Source organism: Chenopodium quinoa, unplaced genomic scaffold, assembly GCF_001683475.1.
Source record: "Chenopodium quinoa cultivar QQ74 unplaced genomic scaffold, ASM168347v1, whole genome shotgun sequence".
Classification (NCBI taxonomy): Eukaryota; Viridiplantae; Streptophyta; class Magnoliopsida; order Caryophyllales; family Amaranthaceae; genus Chenopodium; species Chenopodium quinoa.
This window is the reverse complement of record NW_018745003.1, coordinates 3365263-3387352: the sequence shown is the minus strand read 5'-3', so window position 1 is coordinate 3387352 and position 22090 is coordinate 3365263. Positions and strand designations below refer to the sequence as shown.

Below are 22090 nucleotides of genomic sequence, written 5' to 3'. Positions count from 1 at the left end.
TGCATCAATCCCCCTCTTGCTGACCATGAAGCCGAGGAACTTGCCTGACTTCACGCCGAAGACACATTTCTTCGGATTCAGCTTCATTTTGTATTTTCTGAGGGTGGCGAAGGTTTCGGCTAGGTCCGTGACATGATCTTTTTCTTTTATGCTTTTAACGATTGAGTCGTCAACATAAACCTCCATGTTTCGGCCTTTTTGCTCGGCGAAAACCTGATCAACCAACCTCTGATATGTTGCCCCCGCATTTTTCAATCCGAAGGGCATCATTCTGTAATTGTACAACCCGGAACTTGTTATGAACGCTGTTTTAGCTCGGTCCTCGGGGTGCATGAAGATCTGATGGTATCCCGAGAATGCGTCCATGAAACTGAGCAGAGCATGCCCGCTTGTCGAGTCGACCAGTTGGTCGATCCTCGGCAGCGGATAGGAGTCCTTGGGACATGCCCTATTCAGGTCCGTGAAGTCAACGCACATCCTCCAGTTACCATTTGCCTTCTGAACCATTACAACATTGGCCAACCACTCCGGATACTGACAGGGTTCAATGAACCCAGCATCTAGGAGCTTATCGACCTCAGCTGCGATGTTCTGGTTCTTTTCGGCGGAGTAGTTCCGCTTTTTCTGCTTAATGGGTCGACTGGAGGGGTCGACATTAAGCCTATGGGAGACGAAGTCCGGATCAATCCCGGGCATTTCTGCGGCTGAGAAGGCGAACACGTCTCCACTGGCCCGTAGGAGTTGAACGAGTGCCGCACGGGTGTTTGGCTCCAGTGACGACCCGATGCTAACACATCTGTTCGGATCTCCTACGGTCAGTTCTATTGACTCGGTCAGGTCATCCGTTTCCATGCTCTTAGAGTTGGATTCCTCGAATTCCGGCCTGCTATCAATATTAGCAGACTTTCCTGACCGCGGCTGGCCATCAGAGTCGTTCGGCTCTGAGGCGGAGTCAGCCTTTTGGCCCCCATCAGATTTCTCGTTGTCTGGGGCTTCATTAGCCGAAACGTCTGAGCCTCTCGGCTTTTTGGCGTTTCGGTCCCGGTGCTTTTCCTCCCCATCGCCACGGTCGCCTCGGCGAGACGTGGATGGCTTGAGGTGATTGCATCGGCGGGCTTCTTTTTGACTGCCCTTTATTTTCTCGGAGCGTCCCTCGTCTGAAACGTATATCATGATTTGATGATACGTGGAGACGACTCCTTGAATGCCGTGAATGAGGGGTCTCCCCATGATCACGTTGTATGCAGATGGAGCATCTACGACCAAAAATTCGGCCATGATATTCCTAGCTGCTCGGCCTTCGCCGATGGTGACAGGAAGTGTAATCTTCCCGTCAGGATACGAGGAAGAGCCGTTGAATCCAGACACCGGGTAGGGTGCGGGGGCCAGGTGCTCGGCTCCCATCCTCAGCTGGTCGAACGCTCCTCGGAAGAGGATGTTCGCCCCGCTACCGCCGTCGACGAGGGTCCGCCAGACGTTGCGGTTGGCGATGCCCAGAATGATTACTAGTGGGTCATCGTGGGGGTATACCACCCCCTCACAGTCTTCGGCTGTGAACAGGATGTTCGGCGCCGGTGACTGGGACTGCCGAAGCTCAGCCTGATGAATCTGATGGGTTAGACCCCTCAGTTGGCGTTTGGCTGTGCCTCGCGAGATTCCCCCGGAAATAACCAGGATGTCGAGGGACTCCTTGCCCTGAGGTCCCTTATCCTTCTTCCGAGCGAAGTTGAGGTCCTGCCGAGAATCTTTTTCAGCTTTTTTCTCCTCGCGCCTGTCCGCGAGGTATTGGCTCAGGTACCCCTTGCGGACCAGATCCTCAATCTGGTCCTTCAGCTGGACGCAGTCCTCGGTGCGATGTCCGGGTGAGTCATGGAACTCGCACCACTGGTCCTTTCCCCTCGTCTGATGCCAGGGAGGCAACGGACGAGGTTTTTTGAATCTCCCCTCGTCCTTCGTCGTGCTGAAAATCTTAGCACGGGGAAGGGAGAGTGGAGTGTATGAATCGTACCTTCCCGTGTAGGGAAAGTGTCTTTCCTTCTTCGGCTCGGCAGCAGAGGACGGTTCTGAGGCCTTAGCCTTCCCTTTCCTCTGCGCCGAGACTTCGGGCTGCTGCCCTTTCGGCTTCTCAATTCTCGGACGAGACTGAGACCTGGATCTGTTCCACTCCTCGGCTCGGATGAACCTATCCGATGCTTCCAAGGCTTCCTCCAGGGTCTGCGGGGGATGCATGACCATGAAGTCCAGGAACTTTCCAGCTTGGAGGCCGTTCCGTAGCGCGAACACGGCCAGGCCTTGATCCAGGCTTGTGATTCCGGATGACTCGTTGCTGAAGCGAGTCAGATAGTCGCGGAGGCTCTCGTCCTCCGCCTGCTGCAGACTCATTAGCTCTGCAGTGGTCTTCTCTCGGCGGTTGGCCGTAGAGAATTTGCTCTTGAACTTGTTGGAGAGGTCGTTCCAACCGGTTATGGAGCCTTCCTTGAGCCCTTTGGTGATCCAGGATTGGGCAACACCTTTGAGGGTCGTAGGAAAGTATTTACACCAGGTAGCCTCAGACCTCGGGTTCAGATACATGTGCCCCTCGTAAGAGGCAATGTGATCCTTAGGATCTGAGGTACCATCGTAAGTAATATGTGCCGGGATTTTGACCGTTGGCACATGCTCTTCCAGAATCCACTTCTGGAAGGGCGAGTTCGATGGAACCATGACCGCCTTCCCCTTGTACCCGGCCTCAGGGACCTCGCTCCCTCCTCTCTCAGAGGTGGAAGTGGTTTTCGTCCCCGGCTGAGACAAGGTTGGGTGGGGTCCGGTATCCTCTGGGAAGGTGAGGCGGCTATGCACACTCACCTCCCTCGAACCCAAGCGTTCATGAACGCTTTGGCGGGCGAATTCCGGGTCCTTGGAGGGCCCCATGGAATTCTGAGCTTCGGAGTGGTCAGAGGGTTGAGGGTTCCTCCTCCTCTCCTTACTGGAGTTTCGGGTGTCCCCTCGCCACCTCTGGCCGAGCTGTCTATGTGGTGGAACTTGTCCACCATCATCCTGACCGATCCTCCTTTTCAGGTTTCTCGGCTGGTGATCATCAGGCATCTGGATTGGAGCCCCTTGAGCTTTAAGGAACTCCATGCAGATGGCCACTGCTCTGGCCACTTCCTCGGTGGAGGGTCCGGAGGGAGGAGTCTCCCGCGGATGTGACCTGGATTGCACGCTATGGCGCGGCGGGGAGTTCCTCGCACCTGAGCCACTCGGTCTCGGGGATGGCCCCGGCTGCCGAGTGTGGTGCGAGGTGTTCTCCTCCTGGAGGCTAGGACCTCTTGAGGCTTCCCTTTCCGGAGAAATGGGGGCCTCCGATTCGGAAGAGGCTTGCTCCGGGGAGGGATAAACCGGCTGGCGTTCCCTCACCGTAATCCGGCCTCCTCCCTTCTTAGCCTTCTTGGAACTCTTTCCACTCTTAGTCATGGCGACTGCCGGAGTGTTTGATGACTGACGCGAAATTTAGTAGCGTTCCCCACAGACGGCGCCAAATTGTTTCGGATGAAAACAATCGAATCTCGGAAGATCCTTTTATCTTGAGGGAACTTGGTCTCGGTCCGAACGACGCAGGAGCCGAGGGTTTCCTGCACAACAAATACACGTAAACTAGCCTCGGGGGGGACGCCGAGGAAGGCCCCTCCGATGCTTAAGTCAGTATATTAGAGAGAGAAAGCTGTGCAAGAGTTTAGTTGCTTGAGGCTTTATTGTCTTACCAAGAATTGACCAAATTGTTGGCTTTTATACCTTGGCTAATGAAGGAGGCGGATTGGGCCCGGAAGTCAGTTGGGCTGGGCCAAGCTGATTGGGCCGTTGACTGACCTTGACATGGCTTTGAGGATGTTGATTTTTGACTTTAGCACATTTGGAGAGTTGAACCTTAACCTTGGGCTTTTAATTGGATCATTCAGTGACCAGGCCCAATTGGACTAAATTGGACCCAAACAACTCCTATTGACCATAATACAAGTTACAACAGAGATGATGTTGTGTGAGCCGACGTGATGAGCCATGAGGTTAAAACGAGGCAAAGTTTGCTTCTAGGCTGTTGGATTTTTCTTACTAGCTTGTGCTTGCAATCGATGTCTTTTTCCACCTTCATTAGTTATCATAGACAATCGATGTCTTTGTGGCTCCAAGTTTGGATAAAATGATACATCATAGATTCATAGACATTGTCTAGCATTTTGTCCAAATTAGACTTCTAAAAATAGACTCTTATAATGTAATCTGCAATGACATGAAAAGCATATTCAATTACCAATCAGTGTTTATTCAGTGGTACATATATGATGCACAAGAAATTCAACACCACAACACATGTCAGTGTAACGGTTCATTCGTTACCATCAGTCGAATCCAGAACAAAGGAAGAAAATTATTTTATGTAACCCCATGTTTGCAGGACTTTTATTTAGAAGCATTGATGCTGCGAAATGCCTACAAAAGAGTGAGATGTCTGCTACATGAGAAACAAATTTGAGGTTGAATTTCCTTCCAATGTCTTTTTCCACCTCCAATAGTTGTCATGCCGCTTTTAGCGCAATATTAATACTCTCTTGATCTATAATCTTAAATCGACAGCAAGGTCACAAGTCTCACGACAGAAGTTTAAATTGCAAAGTGGCAGAAGAAGTAGGATCAGTGGATAAAGGGACTACATTGAGCGTAGGAAGTAAATTAGACAAGATACCTTGATTCAATAAAACCTTGATCTAAAAAAACACACTAACAAAAAAGTGATCCAACAAAACGAACAAACCAGTAAGTAAAGTCACCAAGTTTTTATAGATTACCAACTATTAATTTGATTTAGCTCACATCAGAATTCAAAGTTCTAATTCAACTCTCAAAAACAGTGATCCATTACGAAAATTACCAAAAAAGAAAGAAAAAAAAAAAAAAAACTCTTCCCCTAGTGGCACAACTTCATCAGTCAAAGCCTCCAAGGAGCACTCGTTTACAATCCAAGAGGCCTATCACTCCGAACAGGCATTTAGCTACTACTTCTCAAATTAAAAGCTTCTCAATTGCATCCTGCATTTGTATACAACAGCAGATATCAGGAAACAAATTCAAATTGATTGTAAGCAATCGGCATTAGTAGCAGATGGTTATCAAATGAAGAGCTAACCTTGAGTTGTTGGATTTGTGATTTCAATTGGCTTCCTTCGTTGGAGGTCACTGAGCAAGCAATAACTGGTCTTGTAACACCACAAGCACGGCCAAGGGCTGATTTTGAGGGCACAAACACATAGGGAACATTCTGCGAATAAGAAGCAAGGTAAATAATTATTCAAAAGGCATATAAATCAATTTGCAAAGCTAAATTCATTAATCATTATAGCAGATTTCAAAGATTCAACATAGTAAATAGCAAACAGCAGCAAGTAACAAAAGGCCAGGAGAAGTGCATATTCACGAGAAATTCTGTTACAATGTAAATCTTTATATATGATCCCGAAAAACTTGCTACAGTACGCTATACAGTTGGAGCTATACACTACATTAAAGAGCTGATACCTAGATAAAGAGTCATCAATTAAAGAACAAGTACACAAAACACAGAAGTTACCAAGAGCACAACATCATTCACAGGGTAACGCCACAGGTAAATTTTCGAAGTAACAGCTTTTCTTACTTCTAACATGCTCAGGCTCCTGAAGTGTTCACATACTACATAATTAGAATGTTCTGGTTAAAGTGTTCTGCTTTTTATACGCCTTCAATCGCCCCCAACAATCTACCCAGTTGCATAGTCACATGACTCGCATCAATCCAGTATTTACTATGCAAAATGGAGCAATCTACTTCACTCCATTATTAAGAAATACAGGTCACTGCAAATACTATAGCAAGAAGAAACTCTATTCCTCTTGCTGGTCTCACAATGCCACAGCAACAATGGTCAACCTTTATAAGCATTACATATACGTCAAGTTCTGATATAATTACAAGACAACTCAACTCGCAACACAATTCTAGCTAGCATTAATCGAAATAAATCCAATTAAACAACCAAACCCCACCACATTATAGCCACCAAATTCCACATCTTAAGTGCCACTAAACAAACACCCGCCGCCGCAACACGATTTTTAAACCTTCCCCACATAACATAGTTAAGAAAAACATATCATGTTCATTTCTCACAAACCCATTTCACATTTTCACAAAATAAACAACTAAAACATTAAAAACATTCAAGCATATACAAAATGATAATGTTCAATATACGTTAGGAATACCTTATCCTCAGCCAACAATGGAAGATGGAGAAGAATCTCCAAGGGCTCAGTATCAGCAGCCATGACTACAAATTCAGCAATACCTCTGTTCAAAGTTTTAGTCGCTGCAATTCCAAATATTCAACAAAATCAGAAAAACCCACAAACCAAAAACTCTAAAAAATCATGAATAATCCAAAACCCTAAACTCCAATTAATTAAAGCTTAAGAAAAAAAATTATACCTTCATTTGCACCCTTCTTAAGCTGCTTGTAATTAGCAGCTTGCTGAACAAGGTCCATGATTGTAATTGTCAATTGGGCATCAGCCAAAGGGTATGCTTTTGGATTAACAATTTCCCCTGTCTGCAAAAAATCACAAAAAACCCAGAAAAAATAAAACAAAAAAGATTAATTCTTTAATCATGAACGTAATCATATAATTAACCACTAATAATCAAAACCCAAAACCCAAAACCCTAAAAAACCCAGAAATTGGAAGAGAGAAAGTTACCATGGTGGCTGAAGAATAACCGAGGAAGAGGAGAGAGAAAATTGGGGGCTAGGGTTTTTCTCCAAATGCGCAAAATGAGGTAAGGGTTTAAGAGAAAGAAAACATGAGTAAGAATTTATAGGGAAGATTTTTCTTTGGTGGGGTTATAATACGACAACGTTTTAGGTTTTATTTCTTTGACACGATGCCGTTTTAATTGCCCCTTTTACCCTTCCTCTGTTTTCGTTTTTAGGGCTTGGTTTTTTTGAAGTCAAGAAAGAGTAAAGTAGAAGCTCACTTCCGCCATTTTTTCAGCTTCGGAGTTTAGAAGAGAGAGAAAATATGTCGGAGATTGAAACCCATAACGGATTTCAAATAGATTTGGGAAATCTTTTGGCATTTAACCCTAATCACCATTTCCCTTCTATCCCTTCTTCAAGGTAAGATTTTTATCTATTATTTTCGGAAATTGTTTGAAATATTGTTAGAAATTTGCATTTTTTATATGAACCCATGTTCAAATTTCTTGATTTCTATCTATCTGAGTTGTTTATTATTCAGTTTTTGATCAATTTCTTTGAATTAAATTTGTGGGGTTTTGCTGATATTCATTCTGTAATCCTGAGAAATCTGTATTATTTAGTATATTCATGTATTTATTTGTTAGTTTTTCTTATATTGAGATTGTTTTTTATTCTATTTTTGCTCAATTTGTTTAAAATAAAGTTGTGAATTTGTTGAATTTGACAATCAAATCTCGCCCCTATTAAAGTTTATTAGGTATTTGTTGAAAATGATGGACAGAAAAACTAATAGTTTTCTGTAAAATGAAGGGAAGAATTGGTGAAACAATGCCTGGAGAAGGGAACAGAGTTAGCACAAGCAATTGCTGATGCCCTTTTCACCTTGCCTGCTAATGAAGATGTGGATGGTCCCATCGTCACTTTGCCACCACCAACTACGAGACTTCCCAGGCAGAAACATGTAAATGTTCTATCTTTGTCTTGTGATTTGGTATAATATGAGGGATTTTTAATGTTCCTGGTCTTATACTCTTATTCGGTGTCGATTATATGAGCATAGCTTTTTTGGGCCTAGGTCTTATTCGGTGTCGATTATATATGAGTTTTTTTAATATTGAAGATGGACTTATTGCTTGTGTATGAGCTTAAATAATTAGTAGTGCTATATCTTGTAATTAATTTTTCTGTTTATTTGTAAACTACAATCAATCAATCAAAGCCTTAATCCCATATGTGGGGTCGGCTACATGAACCAAATTTGATTATTTCGTGTATGTGTATGAACTTAAATAATTAGTACTGAGTGCTATATCTTGTAATTAATTTTTCTGTTTATCTGTGAACTACAATCAATCAAAGCCTTAATCCCATAAGTGGAGTTGGCTACATTTGATTATTCCATGTTTATTGACAAAAATCTTCCTCTTCCATCCCTTAAGATCCAATGTCTCGTCCTCATGCAAATCCATATACTTCATATCCTTCCTAACTCAATCTGTGAACTACAAGATATCAAATTAATTTACTGGTTTTGTCAACCAGAGTTAAATGTTGTTGCTCTTGGTTTAATGAGAAGTGGCCATATGATCCTTCAAGAGCTACATTTTTATTACAACCTGTTGAATAAAATATGGCTGCAACCATAAGTATCAAATACCTAACCCTTGGAAATCTGAAATCATGTATTTAGTGATACCTGGATTTATCAGGAGATGTGGTATGCCTGACCTTGATTTCTAAAAACTGGCTTCTTTTTTAAGTTTTATTAGTTATGTTACCACGTATGGGATTAAGGCTTTAAATGATTGATTGATTACTTATGCTACCAAAAGTATTGAGTTAGTCTGTTCAAACCTCTCTGAAATGAGTCTCCTTTTTGAAAGACTTAGCTGTGTGTGGCCACTGGCTAGAGAGGATTTGTTCATTAGGCCATTAGGATGCAGCTTTTAGCATTAGGAATTACATGTTAATGAACTTGTTTGTGGCATATTTTGGTTTTAAATTGATGATGGTCAACATTGGGTAGTGCTCACAATAACATCACTCTTTCTTTTGCTTAATATAAGGGGCCGTTTGGTTTGCACGGGGTAAAACGAATGGAATGCACAAAGGGAATGGAAAAGAATGGAATGAAAATACCTTATATTCTTTATGTTGTTTGTTTTAAAAATAAAGGGAAACAATCCCACCACCACAGAACCACCAATTAATTCACTTTCCACCTTTTCCGGCCACCATCCATCCACTATCCATCCACCAAACCGCTCGTCACACCTCCCTAACCATTCGCCGGCCCTCCACTGCCCCTCGCCGGCAGCCGCGCAGCTCTCCCCTCCCCCGGAAAACATCCCTCACTCCCCGTAAAACCCGTCGTCCGGCCCTCCCCCACCCTCGAAACCCTAGCGCCTAGGGTTTCGAGGGTGGGGGAGGGCCGGCCGGCCGTTTTACTGTGAGGGGGAAGGTTATATGTGGGTGAGGGAATGATTTTCAGGTGAGAGTAGGGGCGGCGAGGTTCCGGTGAGGGGCTGCGAGGGTCGGGGCATGACGGCGACATTCCGGTGAGGGGCGGCGACGTTCCGGCGAGAAGTGGGTGAGGGTGGCTGATGTGGGTACGGTGGTGGTTGGGGAAAGGGAATGGGAAAGGCTAGGGGGGTGGGGAATGGGAGTAGAAGGTTTTTGGGTAATCAAATAGGAAAGGGAATGATAGAAATGAAAAAAAAAAAAAAACAAAGGGAATGATTCCCATGGAATACCATACCCTTTGATTATTACTGCGAACCAAACGGCCCCTAAGTATGTGATTGGTATAAACTGCAGTTCAAATGTTATATTATACCCTGACTAAGAATATGTCATTTTTTTGTTCAGCTCCCAAGACCAAAGCCTCCAACAAAGTGGGAGGCGTTTGCACAGAAGAAGGGTAAATTAAAGAGTTTATTTATAATTAATTCATTGGGATTCTTTCATGACTTAGCATCACTTAATTTACCTTGATCTGCAACAATGTTTCAGGCATAAAGAAGCGCAAGAAAGATAAAATTGCATATGATGAAAGGACTGGTGATTGGAAGCGCACCTATGGGTATGATCGTGCAAATGATGCAGATGATGTGCCCATCATTGATGCCAAGCCAAATGATGGTATATTGCAAGCCTACTGATGTTGCACTTTTTCTGGATATGCTTTTGTTTTATTCATTAAATTGTCTGTGATAACTGATGTGAAACATGCAATTATTTTTTGGATGCCTTGAAAATCTGCGTGTCCTGTGACCATTGATGTGTCTTGTCTAATTGCAGAGCCTGGAGTGGATCCTTTTGCAAAGCGAAAAGCTGAGAAGAAGCAGCGAGTAGATAATAACCAGAAGAATCGTGTGAAGAATCTAAAAGAAGCAGCAAAGAGTGGTGCCCTGCCGAGGTACATTCCTTTGATCTTATACTTGCTGTGTCTGTTTCCTTCCTAGGAACAAGATCTGTCTAAGTATTACAGTAGACAAATGTTCAAAAGTATCCTTCTGGAATGAGTCCAAGTATTACAGTTGATCTTTTTTTCAGTTCCCACTCACTCACTTTTGTGGAGCAGAGTTTATGGTCTGACAGTATATAAATAGTATCTGCTTGAACTTTGTGATTGACCAGACATCTTAGTTCATGTTTAACGTCCTCCAGCTGTAATCTAAAACTCCGTATGTTAAAAAAAAAAAAAAAAAAAAAAAAAAAAATTATGTTTCTGTCTTTTTTTTTCTAGTCTGGAACAGATTGCAACATGTGCAGACTATTGGAATTCTCATTGCTGAGCTTAACTCAGTGTTTACGTTTAATTACATTGTTGCTTTGTAGAGAATACAATGGGTTTATTTGTGAAGTGTAGGACTCTTTCTATAGTAGAAGAGCCCTTGGCAATTTTTATCTTTAAGTGAAATCTTTACCTCCTACACTACCTTTCGAATTTTGGTTTCTGCTTGACACTATTTGCAAGGTGCGTCTTATCTTTAGTACCTTTAGAAAGAAGATGCTTATAGTGAATTTTTTTCCAGCCATGTTCAACTAGCTGCTACAGCATTGCCCATAAGTGGAAGTCAGGCAGCTCCAAAGAAACTCACCAAGAATGAACTTGAGGAGATTGCTGGTGCTGCAGCAACTTCTACAGCTAGTATCGGGAAATTTGACAAAAAGTTACCTGGAGAAAAGCCTTTAAAAAGCAAAGGGAAACATAGGAAGGTTTGTCTCTCCGTAGTTCTCTTTGTTAATATTCTTTTCAAATTCCTTAAATTCATATCTTCATTATGTCATTGGCTCATTGCCCTTTAATTTGCTGTTCTTTCAGTTTCTACCTGTCGCCCAAGGAAAGGGTATGGGCTCACAGGAAAGAGAACAAACTGATAAGATTTTGAACAAGCTTATGTCAAAGCATTCTCATGACTCACTTAATGTCAACAGGGTATGTTATGAATTCGCAATCAATGCTAAGTAGGATACGTCATTTAACTAAGAATTAGTATTGACTTGGTTTTTCATACATGTACAGGCTGTTAGAAACATTAATTTGCAGAATGAGAAGAAGCAGCAGAAGAATAAACGAGACAAGGGATCATCCTCGAGCAAGTTGGACGCAAAGAAAAAATCTTTCAAGAAATCACCGTACAAAGGAGCGTCAAAGAAGGGATCATCATTCTCATCCAAATCAAAATCAAAGTCAAAATCATCTTAGAGGCTTAGAGCTGATTGATCTTTTCTAGCCACAAAGTTATCTCATTAGGTTCCTACTCTGAGTGTAATATCATACATATTTAGTATGAGACATCAAAATTTTGGCAACTTGGGCAATTAGAACTTAAGTTTGTTTGTTAATTCTCGTGCTCTCCTCTGCTTTCTCCTATAAAAACTTGAGATACTGGCAAACAAGGAAACAGTAACATTATGCAGCAACATGCGGGATCTTCTAATTGTAAGGAGCCAATACTTCCAAAATTTGGAAATCAATTTGCCTATAAGATGGGTAATGCTACTAAAGTATCAGATCAGTACCGTTTCTTGCAACTCTTGGATCAACTCAAATAATTCAATGAAATGCATTTTTGGGACTTTATAAACCCATTAGCAGGCTTTTTATGGTTCCAAACCATCTTTTATGACTCGGAAAATACCCTCCACATGACATAGCCTTCAATACTGGATAATTTTCAACTATTCCGAACTCTAAAAGGAAAGAGGACGAGGTGGTTCCCATGAGCTTTCCAAAACCCCATGAGGCCACTTGGGTGTTAAAACCATATGACAATTAGTCAGTCACGTGCACCCGTGGAGGTTTTCAATTACTACATAAAAATGAAGAGAGGCGTGTATTATCGAGTGAATTGAGCCGTACAACTTCTGGTTGCCTTTTAATATGTACGTAGATCATACATTTGCCTCCCGAAGTCTTAACAAATTGGTCCATGATTCTTCATTTCCGTGTTCATTTGTTATCCAGACATCTCCAATACTTAAACCCCTATGATAATTATCTAGGCATAGACATCCATCCAAAAGTCTTACAGATACAGAGTGTTCTTTGAACCACCATATGCTTTGAAAGATGGAACTCATCCTCTCATTCTACCGTAGAGGGATTAAAAATCAAGCAATTAGATCCAATTTACAATCATCTTCCGCCTTTAAGCTACGCTACACTTTACATAATCAATTTATATTTGTTACTCGAAGCTAAGTTAAATTCAGAATGGATAGCGCTCTCATACCAAGCATAAATTAGAGGGAGGGAAGGGGGGGAGGGGAGTGAGAAAAAACTGATAGCATAATACGTTGTCCTGCAAAGTAAAAATGGATTCCCATGGAAAGGGGCCGGAATGAACTGAAATTGGATACACAAATTAAGGTGCTTGTAAACGATGTAGCTTATTGAATGCCATGAGATGATGAGAAGCTACAGAAGCAGCAGGCTGTTGCTGCAGTTTCAGGAATAAAGAATGCCAACGGATTTGCTGCATATTTCTTCTCATCTTCAATCTGCAAGAAGCCAGCTATTCTAACTTTCAAAAATCCTCTGGCTTTTGAGATGGCAAAAGAGTGTTGTTTCTGATGCAAAAATAGTATACACTCGGAATTAGGGTTTTCATGGCACTCTTCGCTCTTTAATTGTGGACCGAGACAACCAATTGCACAACATATGCTGCGAAACTACAACATTCTATTGAAAATTTTGAAATAGAACAGGAATTTGGACAGTATGTTAAAACCTTTTGATGAAGTGTTTAATATAAATGCTATGTTACTGAAGTGTGCTGAAACAACAATGGCAGCTGGGGTGAGCCATTCAGCTACTGTTAGAGGGTAAAGCATAATATCACTCTTCGGTATCTAATGACCTGGACGTAACATTCGAGGCAGCATCAGTTCTTTTGTCTGTCTCTCTGATTGATGATAGCAAAAGCATTTTAGAAATCAGAAACACAGATCAACAAGCTCCATCCATATACCATGATTAGATGCCAGGCAACAACATTAGAAATAAATAAACACGAATTATATCCCACAATATCATTGACCCAAGAAAAAAATTACATCCAGCAACTGAATTTAGAGTGTTCTGACATGACCAACAAATTTCAGGATCACAACTTTTCTAAGAACCTACACTAATGGGGGAAAAATACTTGACAACATGCTTACTTGAAAATTAAATTCCTAGACATATATAATGAAAGAACACGACTACTTAGAATCTTGGTTACTACCAAAACAAATCCCTATGAAACAAGAAAAACCTCTGCTTCAACTCTGCTCTTCAACAGCAGCAACCTCGGCTTCCTCAGCAGCAGCTGCCATGATTTCGTCGAAGTCCTCTGACTTCTCCAGTAAAATCTCTATCTGAAAAACAGAGACACCCACAATCATCAGAAAATCAGAGTACAAGCTATGATTAGGCCTTTTTCTTTTCGTCTCAATAAAATGAGTTTAAAGCATTATAAGTTCAAATAATGTCTATCATATTCAGTTCTAAGCAAAAAATAAATACAGAGTAATGAACGGAGCCAATTATGTTAAGATAAGCTTAAATTTATAAAGGGGACAAAAGGAGTTTGGTGAAACAAGCCCTTAGTTCAACAGGACCAAAAAATTTGAGTTCATGCACAACAATGCATATGAAAGGAATATAGTTCATAGAAAAGAAGGCTAGCATAAACCAGGCATACCTTTGCCTTCTGTACTGGACGACCTCTCGAATCATCCTTTATATCAACAGTAGATGTCATGATCTCTGCAAATCAACCAATCTAGATTATCATGAGCTAAAACATGTGTATAACATCAGCTCTCAACAAAAGAAAGAAAGTTCTTACTCTTCTCAACAGCCAGCCCACCATTTTTGAGAATTTCTGCAACACTTACAACTGTAGCAATAGCTGCAAATTTTATTTAACAAAAAGAATGGTAGAAATAGTCAAAGCAACAAACACCAACAAGGAAACACGGATATCAGATATAAAAATTCAATCAAAACAGTTTTGTAAGTTAAGCACCCTAGGAAAGAGAACCTGATAGTCAATGATAATGCAAGCTCACTAGCCTGAACTATATAACCATCATATTCCTAGAAAAAGCTACACAATGAGTCAGTCAAAGATTGCATGAACAAACAAAGAGGAGAAACAGGATCTTTCTACATGAAAGGCTTTGCTTCACTCCACCCCCACCTCCCAACCCTCCCCAAACAAAAATATGGTGCCAACCAAACTCAATATCTAGTAGAGCAAGTAATCAGTAAATGCAGATGTGATTTAATAAAATTATATCAGCAATACAGAGAAATATTGTGTCGCTTATGCTACAATAAAGAAACCACATCGGTAGTCCCCTACAGCACCTAAGAAGTTCACTATCTCAAACATCACATAGAAAAATCATGAAAACAAGAGCAAGGGATATTCATGACTATCTGAAGCACCAAAAAAAAAAAAAAAAAAAAAAAAGGCATGCTCCATTCGCTACCAATCAAAACAATATCCCAACTCTCAAGGTAAAACAATGGACTATGAAGGCCACTTACTTTATAGATGAGGACATTCATCAGTAGAGAACTTTACATATCAAATCAGCCAAGCAACTTGAAAACAATAAGTTTTTACTGATGACACTTCCAACAGAAGACTGAAAATACAATTCATTTGAGTCTCCATACCAACAGAAATTCCTATTTCTGAAAGAAATTTGGTACAATAAACACAACGATAGCACTTGACTCAGGACATGGTACAGAACATAGATTAATAACAATGTATGATAACACTTCTGTGTGAATGAAGAGACATCAAGAAGAAGAGCATCATACTGATTTGCAAAGAACCCAATCTAATTGAGAAGAATTCATACCAAGGATTATATCTGAAATATATTACAATTAAGGATAATTACATTTCACATTAAAGCTATATCCACAAGCAAACATCATTCAGTGTACCTCGTAGATTGGGGGACGAGGAGAGGAAATTCCAAAACTCAAGCTCCCATCACTTGAATTTTAAACACTTAATTATAAATTTTAAAGGACTACCAAAAATAATTTGACACCTACTCTAAAGCAAGTATCTTGAGCTAATTTCAATTTACAGATGAATTAAGCCCTGATTATATCTTTTTAACACAATATTTTACCAACCCACCAAATAAATCATCAAGTACAAATCACAATCAATCAAAAAATGCAATGTATTACAAATTAAATCAAACACACCCTAAACATCCAGCTACATTACATTTGCCAGAAAAAAAATCAAAAATTATAGAAAGAGGGAAAATTACCCATTCCCAAAGCAGAAAGCTCAACCTCATTGTGTTGCTGCATATACCTCTGCAAAAACATCATCAAACATCAACATCAAAAAAAAAAATCCCAAATTATAATTTTCTTTTTTAAAAAAAAAAAAGTAATTCTGAAGGCGAAAACAATTACCTTGGCGAGATTAACGTAGAAGAAAAGGGGTTTTTTGGTGTTGGAAACTTGAATTCGATTCTTCTTTCCAGAATCGACAACGCTCAAATTGTTTACGCCCTCAGTAATTTGTTCGACGGCAGCCATTGTTTAATTTCTCCCAAACCCTAACCCTAATAAATACAAGAATTTGGGGAAACCCGAAAATACCAATCAAATTTTCTCAAAGTAAAGGTTCAGTAACTAATTTGAGGAGCAAGAAAAAGAGATTAAAGATTGAAAAATTGAAGCTTTAATTTAATGGAGGAAATTTCGAAACTTCTGTTTTGGGAGATTATATAGGGAGGCTTCGTTCATTCTCAAGACCTTTTCTTTTAGTCGGGTACGGGTTACTGGATATTTGTTTCAATACAAATCGGGTTTTTTTACACTAATTTTTTTTTTTTTTTTGAAGAATTTTTTTTTAAAACGCGTCGTCCTCAAATCTCCAACCAACGCCCACATTTATAACTTAAAAATACGTTCCTACCCTTGTTATAAACCAATTAAATTTACCTCAAATATTTTAACTATCGATGAATAATCAAAGCTATACATGAGGTTGATTCATAATTTGCTGATTTTGCATCACGCACAAGTTCATAAATATAATTTTAGGAATAATTGATAAGCTTCTATGAGTATGATGGTTTACAAGTCAACAACATGATCTTATTATTACATCGAGTGAAGGAAATACTACTCTTCAGTGACTAGGTTTATATATTCTCTGATTTCTCTCCTAGTTTCATGGTTTCCCTTCTGATTTTTGCAAATTTTGGCAAAGATATTTATCCTTAATCTTAAGAACAAGTCACCATTATAGTAAAATAGAATGGTCTTGCTAATCTTTTCATAACAATAATTTGTAGACACTTCGTATAGAATTTTGCCTATAAAACTACAAAATAACATAAATTTTGGATGTATACAAAAATTACATTCTGGGCAAAAATGCCCATTGTTTTCGCACAGCCGAGAAGGAAACGCCCAGAAATTTCGATTCTTGGACGGCGGTTCGAAATATTTGGGCGATTCCACATGAAATGCCTAGAAATTACGATCCTCTTTCGAAGATTCGAAAATTCTGGGCGTTTTCACCCATAGATTTCGAAAAAATTGGGTGTTTCTACCCATTTCAAGAAAAAAAAAAAATTTACTCCGATAGAGTACCTTTGATGCGCCGACATCGTCCACGACAGCCTTCCCCTGTCCTTCCTCGGCATTTTCGTGTGATGGTGATCCGTAGATCTAAACTTCGGGATGTTTTTGTGGTGTGGGTTGTGGTGATTTGTATGTAAAGGGAGGTGGTGGTGGTTCAATTTCAATATTCATTGGCAATTTCAAATTGAATAGAAATAGGGCTCCATTTCAATCTTCCTTTTAATTTTGGTAATTTTATGCAATTTTCTTGTTATGGGCTTGATTTTAAACAAAGCTCTGATTTGTTACGAGGAAAAACAAGCAATTTTGTCATAAAAGTGGAAAAAACAATTGATATGCCTCTTGATAGTGGTCTTCTCTGTTTATGGAGTGGAGTGAAATAGGTGGCGGTGAAAGTGATTGGAGATGGTAGTTTTTGTTTATAAATAAGGGTAAGTTCGTAAATTTATTTTGTGGGCGTTACTCGGAGATTTGAGAGCGGTATTTAACAACCTTTTTTTTTGCACTAATTATCATTTATCATAATTGATTTTTTTTAAAAAAAAATTGCAATTATTCAAACAAATACCAGTGGCGGATCGAGGGGTACACAGAGGTACAGCTGTACCCCCATTCCCACAAACAAAAAAAAAATCTGTTGTAAAAAGAGACAATAATTCAAATAATGGGTCTCTTAGGTACTGTCATTATCAGTTTATAACAATCCAGCGTGCTGTACAATCGAAATTGAAAGAGACCTGTTATCGTATAACTGGTCTCTTTAGTGCTGCATGTCTTAACTACATTCTAGGCTTCTAGCGGTAATATGTACTTGTACAATCTTAAAAATTGAAAAGACCTGTTGCTATTGATAGCTGGTCTCTTAGATTTTCTCTTTCGTTTATTTAAAATCTGCTGCTTCTTTTTTTTTTTGTATTTTTTTTTGGGGATTTTGTTCCAAGGAAATGCTATATTTTCTTGGGCGTGACAATAATTTTCTTCTATTACTTCGTGAATTTCTTCCTACAAATAAAAGTTATATCAATTCAATGGAAAAAAAACCCTTAGGTATTATCATTGTAATTTTCTTGTAGTGCATATCTTATGTTGCAATTCTTGCAAAGTATATGTGATTAGTTATAATGAATTAAATTATATATTGCAATAATCTTTTGGTGTTTGTGTATAGTCTTTAGCTTAAATTTATAATTTGTTTTAAAGCTTTAATTTATACTTCGTATAACTTTAACCTTTAATTTATATTTTATATAATTAGTTTATACATTTTGTTCAATTTTGGACAAAATTTAAGGGAATAGGGTACATGTATTGAGCTAGTAAGAGTGTGGAATTAATAAATAATTGAAATTTTAGTATGTCAAATTTGTGTTATATTTTTCCGTAATTTTTTAGTAAAAACGCATTTTCCTTAGAAATAATAATATAAATGTATGAGATTTTCATTGGATTATTCATCAGTAAAGTTCGTATCTCCCGACATTGCCGAGTGTATCAATGTGCTAACGAAATATTTAACAAGTGATACTGGAGTTGGATAGTAAAGTGAACGGAATACATGATAACTCCCTAATGAGGGCCACCTCTACTCACTATGGTGCCTTCATCTCCTTACTATGGATTGTCTCGATTCTCGACAAAGCTTTTACTTTCTTCAAAGACCTCGATAACATTTAAGATGATATTTTCTTCTCAAACTGGATAGGCTTTTGGACTTGGAGCGGCTCTAAATTTTTACTTTGATTTTTATCTTGTGCTTTTATGTTAAAAGGGAGAGTTGTTATTTAGCTCACCGCTTCGCTGGACTAAGTGCTGTTCGAAAATTTAAAAGTTTGGAAAATTTTTGTATCGAGAAAATTTCTCTTTGTATATACTCTTAGACATTTTATCCCTTAATTAATTGATCACTATATTTCCTTCGAAAAAAAGTAATATTATTATAGTAACTTAATTATATGATTATATAAGGAGTATAATTTTTGTAGCAATGTCACGATATAATGATATATTATATCATGTTCACGGTTTCATTTCGTGAACTGCTAAACATTGCCCGCAAATCTCTACCTAAAGCCCACAAATTTGAAATAAAATGACAATTTTGCCCTCAAAGTAAAAAACACACTCTCATCTTCTCTCTACTCTCTACTTTCACTTTCTCCCTCTAAAATTTTTTACGAGCGATGTTGAGGCGGCAAGGCAAGGAAGTGACGGCACCGGTGGCGGGAGGAAGGCGGTTGGCGGCGGAAAGGTACTTTTTAATTTATTTTTTTTTAAAAAAAAAAAAAACCCGGAGACGGTGGCGGCGCCTTACCCCGGCGCCATCTCCTAATTTTTTTATTTTTTTTAAAAATATTTTATATTTGTTTTTTTTCATTATTTTTTTCCAGTTTTTTTTGAATTTTTTTTTGAAATTTTTTTTCCATTTTTATTTTTTTTGTTTATTTTTTAAGTTATTATTATATTTATTTTTTATTATGGTGTTGTTTGAAGTTTTTTCGTTATTCTTTTTTTGTTTTTTTGGTTTTTTCTTTGTATTTTTTATTTTTGTTTTTGTTTATCTTTTTCATTTTTTTGTTTGTTGTTTATATTTTAATGTTTTTGTACATTATGAGAAGTACAATCTACTCAATGGAGAGCTCGAGGCCCAGACACGTTAGATCCCGTGGTATTTCGGCTTCGGCTCACAGAGAACGGGTGCACTATTTTGAGAACGGGTGCACTATTCTGGGCAGTGCATTTATATAACATTTTGTACATTATCATAGTTGTTTGTAAAAGTTGACATTATCTTTTTAGTTTATAATATTTGAAATTATTATTTTAAGTTTTTAAAATTTGACATTATCTTTTTAGTTTGTAACGCGCAAGTTCTAATTAGTGTGCATGCAAGATATAAATTAGAATACGAAAAATAAATAAATGGAAATGGAATAGCAATAAAAATACAAGGTCACATAGAAAAGGTAGGTGTACACGGGAAAAATAAATAAATGGAAATGGAATGGCAATAACAATATTTTAGCAGGCTTCGCTTGAGCATCACTCATTTCCTTTACAACTAGTTTCGCAGCAAGACTTAGGCCGCTTAACTGTCGATGCCCCACTTCATATACTATCATCTCATGGCTGTGATACCCCCATTTACCGTAACCCTTCACTTCCCAAGCGTCACGCCTTTGCTGTTGTCGAACCTTTACTCTGAACTGACACCCACAACCTTTCCGCTTTGTATCAAACCGAATCGCTTGACTGAAATCTCGTTCCTCCTTTTTGCGATAACGGTCGCATCTCAAAATGCGATCCATTCTACCATCCCGTTGAGATTTATGACTTGCTACTACTAAATAAAAACCTGATCTAATTACAACCTGTTTTGCCCAATCAATCGCTTGTTGAGCATCTTCGAACAGACCATCATGTACAAAAATGTCACTATAATCATTTCCGTCTCCACCATAATCCTGTAACAATAACATATAAATATAATTACATAAGGATTAAAATAATACATTTGACACATAATTAACACAAAAGCAATTTTTAAATATCATTTCCATATTTAACGCATAATACATTTAATGTCTAAATTTACACATAATTAACACAAAACTAACACGTAATGTCAAACTAAAACATATATTAACAAAAAAAACAAAGAAGCGCGGGCGCGCCACTTAGGAGTGGCGTCTGGGCGGGACGCCATCACCGGGACGCCGTTCCATGGCGGCGGCGTCCTGGCCAGGCGCCCAGCCGTGGTTCCGGCATCCTGGCCAAACGCCACTGCCATGGGGTTGGCAACCCTACCAGACGCCACCGCCACGGTGGCGGCGTCTTGGCCAGGCGCCCCACCCACGGCAGCGGCTTCCCGGCTTAACGCCAGCCACCATTTCGTACTTTAAATAGGCTACGTACCTCGTTTTCCGGCGACGACGGCGGCTCTCCGGTGCATATCGCCGACGATGACGGCTCTTCGGTGTCCCTCGACGATTCAGTGTTGCTCCATATTTTTGGTGAGAGAAAATTTTGTTTTCGGTTAAAATTAGAATAAGGGCAAATTTGTCAAAATTTTACAAAATGTGGGCTTTAAGTAGAAAAATGCGGGCGATGAATAACAAGTCCCTTCTTTTCTCGTATCAATCCACTTTTTTTGGTGTTTAAAGAGCCACAATGGCGGGTGATGAGAATCGATCCTAAGATCTCTTGAAACCGGGAAAGGATCCCTAACCACTTGAACCATACCTCACTTCTATTCCTATGTACGAGAGTAATAAACTTATCTCCTTACAACTACTTTCTTTTTTTAAAAAAAAACCGGGAAAATTTTATTTTCGGTTAAAATTAGAATAAGGGCAAATTTGTCAAAATTTTACAAAATGTGGGCTTTAAGTAGAAAAATGCGGGCGATGATTAACAAGTCTCCACTTTTCTCGTATCAATCCACTTTTTTACAAGTCCCTTCACAAGAAAAATTACTGCGTACAAACTTTCATAAAATACACTTTCCTTTAAACGTTTCAATTTTATTTTACGGATTTTTCACCGTATAGCACTGAGTTATTTCGTAATTCACCATATACCACACAAAATTTTCTAATACACCAAATACCACTGAGTTTTTGGTAAATGTCACAACATGCCTTTAATGACTAACGGACATTAACACCGTTAGTCATTAAGGCTAATTATGCCACGTAACAGCTTGTGATTGGTTCCTTTCTAAATTATTTAATTAATTATCAAATAAAAAAAAATAAAAACCAAAAAATAAAAAAAATAATAAAAAAATAATTTAAAAAAAAAACAAAACCTGCTGCCACCAGCCCATTCCGGCCACCCTACCGCCAAAACCCCTTGCCGCCGAGGCCAGAACCGGCAGACGCGCCGGCGGCCGGCGGCCTCCTACCTCTTCTCTCCCCTTTAAGATTCTGGCCACACCACATCCACCCCAGCCGCAGCCAAACAAACTCTATTTCAATCAAAAAAATACACATCAACCAAAACCGCAACCCCAATTTCGCAACGATTTTCAAGCTGTTTGGGTCCAATTTCATTAATCAATTGGGCCTAGTCCAAATAACTCAAATTGCAAGCCCAAAGCAAAGGTCAACATCCTCCCAATCATGCTAAGGTCAGTCAACGGTCCAGTCCATTTGGCAAGCCCAAGTGACTTTCGGCCCAATCCATACTCC

The 22090-nt window shown here is 39.4% G+C and overlaps 3 protein-coding genes across 5 annotated transcripts; 1 reads left to right on the top strand and 2 right to left on the bottom strand.

Moving 5' to 3' along the window:
- Positions 1 to 4782: 4782 nt before the first annotated feature.
- On the bottom strand, positions 4783 to 6872 carry LOC110707934 (NHP2-like protein 1). Its single transcript, XM_021886020.1, has 5 exons — positions 6765 to 6872; positions 6496 to 6616; positions 6273 to 6376; positions 5159 to 5290; positions 4783 to 5061 (listed from the first exon to the last, which is right to left on the bottom strand). The coding sequence occupies exons 1-5, from the start codon at positions 6765 to 6767 to the stop codon at positions 5035 to 5037; spliced, it is 387 nt and encodes a 128-aa protein (XP_021741712.1). The 5' UTR covers positions 6768 to 6872; the 3' UTR covers positions 4783 to 5034.
- A 111-nt stretch (positions 6873 to 6983) lies between these two features.
- On the top strand, positions 6984 to 11617 carry LOC110707933 (ribosome biogenesis regulatory protein homolog). Its single transcript, XM_021886019.1, has 8 exons — positions 6984 to 7183; positions 7577 to 7727; positions 9635 to 9686; positions 9779 to 9907; positions 10067 to 10184; positions 10804 to 10987; positions 11094 to 11207; positions 11295 to 11617. The coding sequence occupies exons 1-8, from the start codon at positions 7086 to 7088 to the stop codon at positions 11475 to 11477; spliced, it is 1029 nt and encodes a 342-aa protein (XP_021741711.1). The 5' UTR covers positions 6984 to 7085; the 3' UTR covers positions 11478 to 11617.
- A 1660-nt stretch (positions 11618 to 13277) lies between these two features.
- LOC110707932 (uncharacterized protein At2g34160-like) lies at positions 13278 to 17247 on the bottom strand. 3 transcript variants are annotated; one of them, XM_021886016.1, is made up of 6 exons: positions 16911 to 17247; positions 15720 to 15871; positions 15569 to 15617; positions 14110 to 14172; positions 13963 to 14027; positions 13278 to 13636 (listed from the first exon to the last, which is right to left on the bottom strand). In XM_021886016.1, exons 2-6 carry the CDS (start codon positions 15843 to 15845, stop codon positions 13541 to 13543), a joined length of 399 nt encoding a protein of 132 aa, XP_021741708.1. In that variant the 5' UTR covers positions 15846 to 15871; positions 16911 to 17247; the 3' UTR covers positions 13278 to 13540. The 3 variants fall into 3 exon arrangements, with proteins under 3 accessions (XP_021741708.1, XP_021741709.1, XP_021741707.1); XM_021886017.1 differs by lacking the exon at positions 16911 to 17247 and having other exon boundaries at positions 14110 to 14160; positions 15720 to 16866; XM_021886015.1 differs by lacking the exon at positions 16911 to 17247 and having other exon boundaries at positions 15720 to 16532.
- Between the last annotated feature and the right edge of the window lie 4843 nt (positions 17248 to 22090).

Bases quoted from the DNA above. Each gene is read 5' to 3' on its own strand.
- LOC110707934 (XM_021886020.1), bottom strand. The intron at 5,291-6,272 runs GTATTCCTAACG...TCTTATTCGCAG, and splicing joins CATTGTTGGCTGAGGATAAG to AATGTTCCCTATGTGTTTGT. The intron at 5,062-5,158 runs GTTAGCTCTTCA...ATACAAATGCAG, and splicing joins CACAAATCCAACAACTCAAG to GATGCAATTGAGAAGCTTTT.
- LOC110707933 (XM_021886019.1), top strand. From the start codon at position 7,086: ATGTCGGAGATTGAAACCCATAACGGATTTCAAATAGATTTGGGAAAT. The intron at 7,184-7,576 runs GTAAGATTTTTA...TGTAAAATGAAG, and splicing joins CCTTCTATCCCTTCTTCAAG to GGAAGAATTGGTGAAACAAT. The intron at 11,208-11,294 runs GTATGTTATGAA...ATACATGTACAG, and splicing joins ACTCACTTAATGTCAACAGG to GCTGTTAGAAACATTAATTT.
- LOC110707932 (XM_021886016.1), bottom strand. From the start codon at position 15,845: ATGGCTGCCGTCGAACAAATTACTGAGGGCGTAAACAATTTGAGCGTT. The intron at 15,618-15,719 runs GTAATTGTTTTC...ATGTTTTTGCAG, and splicing joins TCTACGTTAATCTCGCCAAG to AGGTATATGCAGCAACACAA. The intron at 13,637-13,962 runs GTATGCCTGGTT...TCTGTTTTTCAG, and splicing joins GTCCAGTACAGAAGGCAAAG to ATAGAGATTTTACTGGAGAA.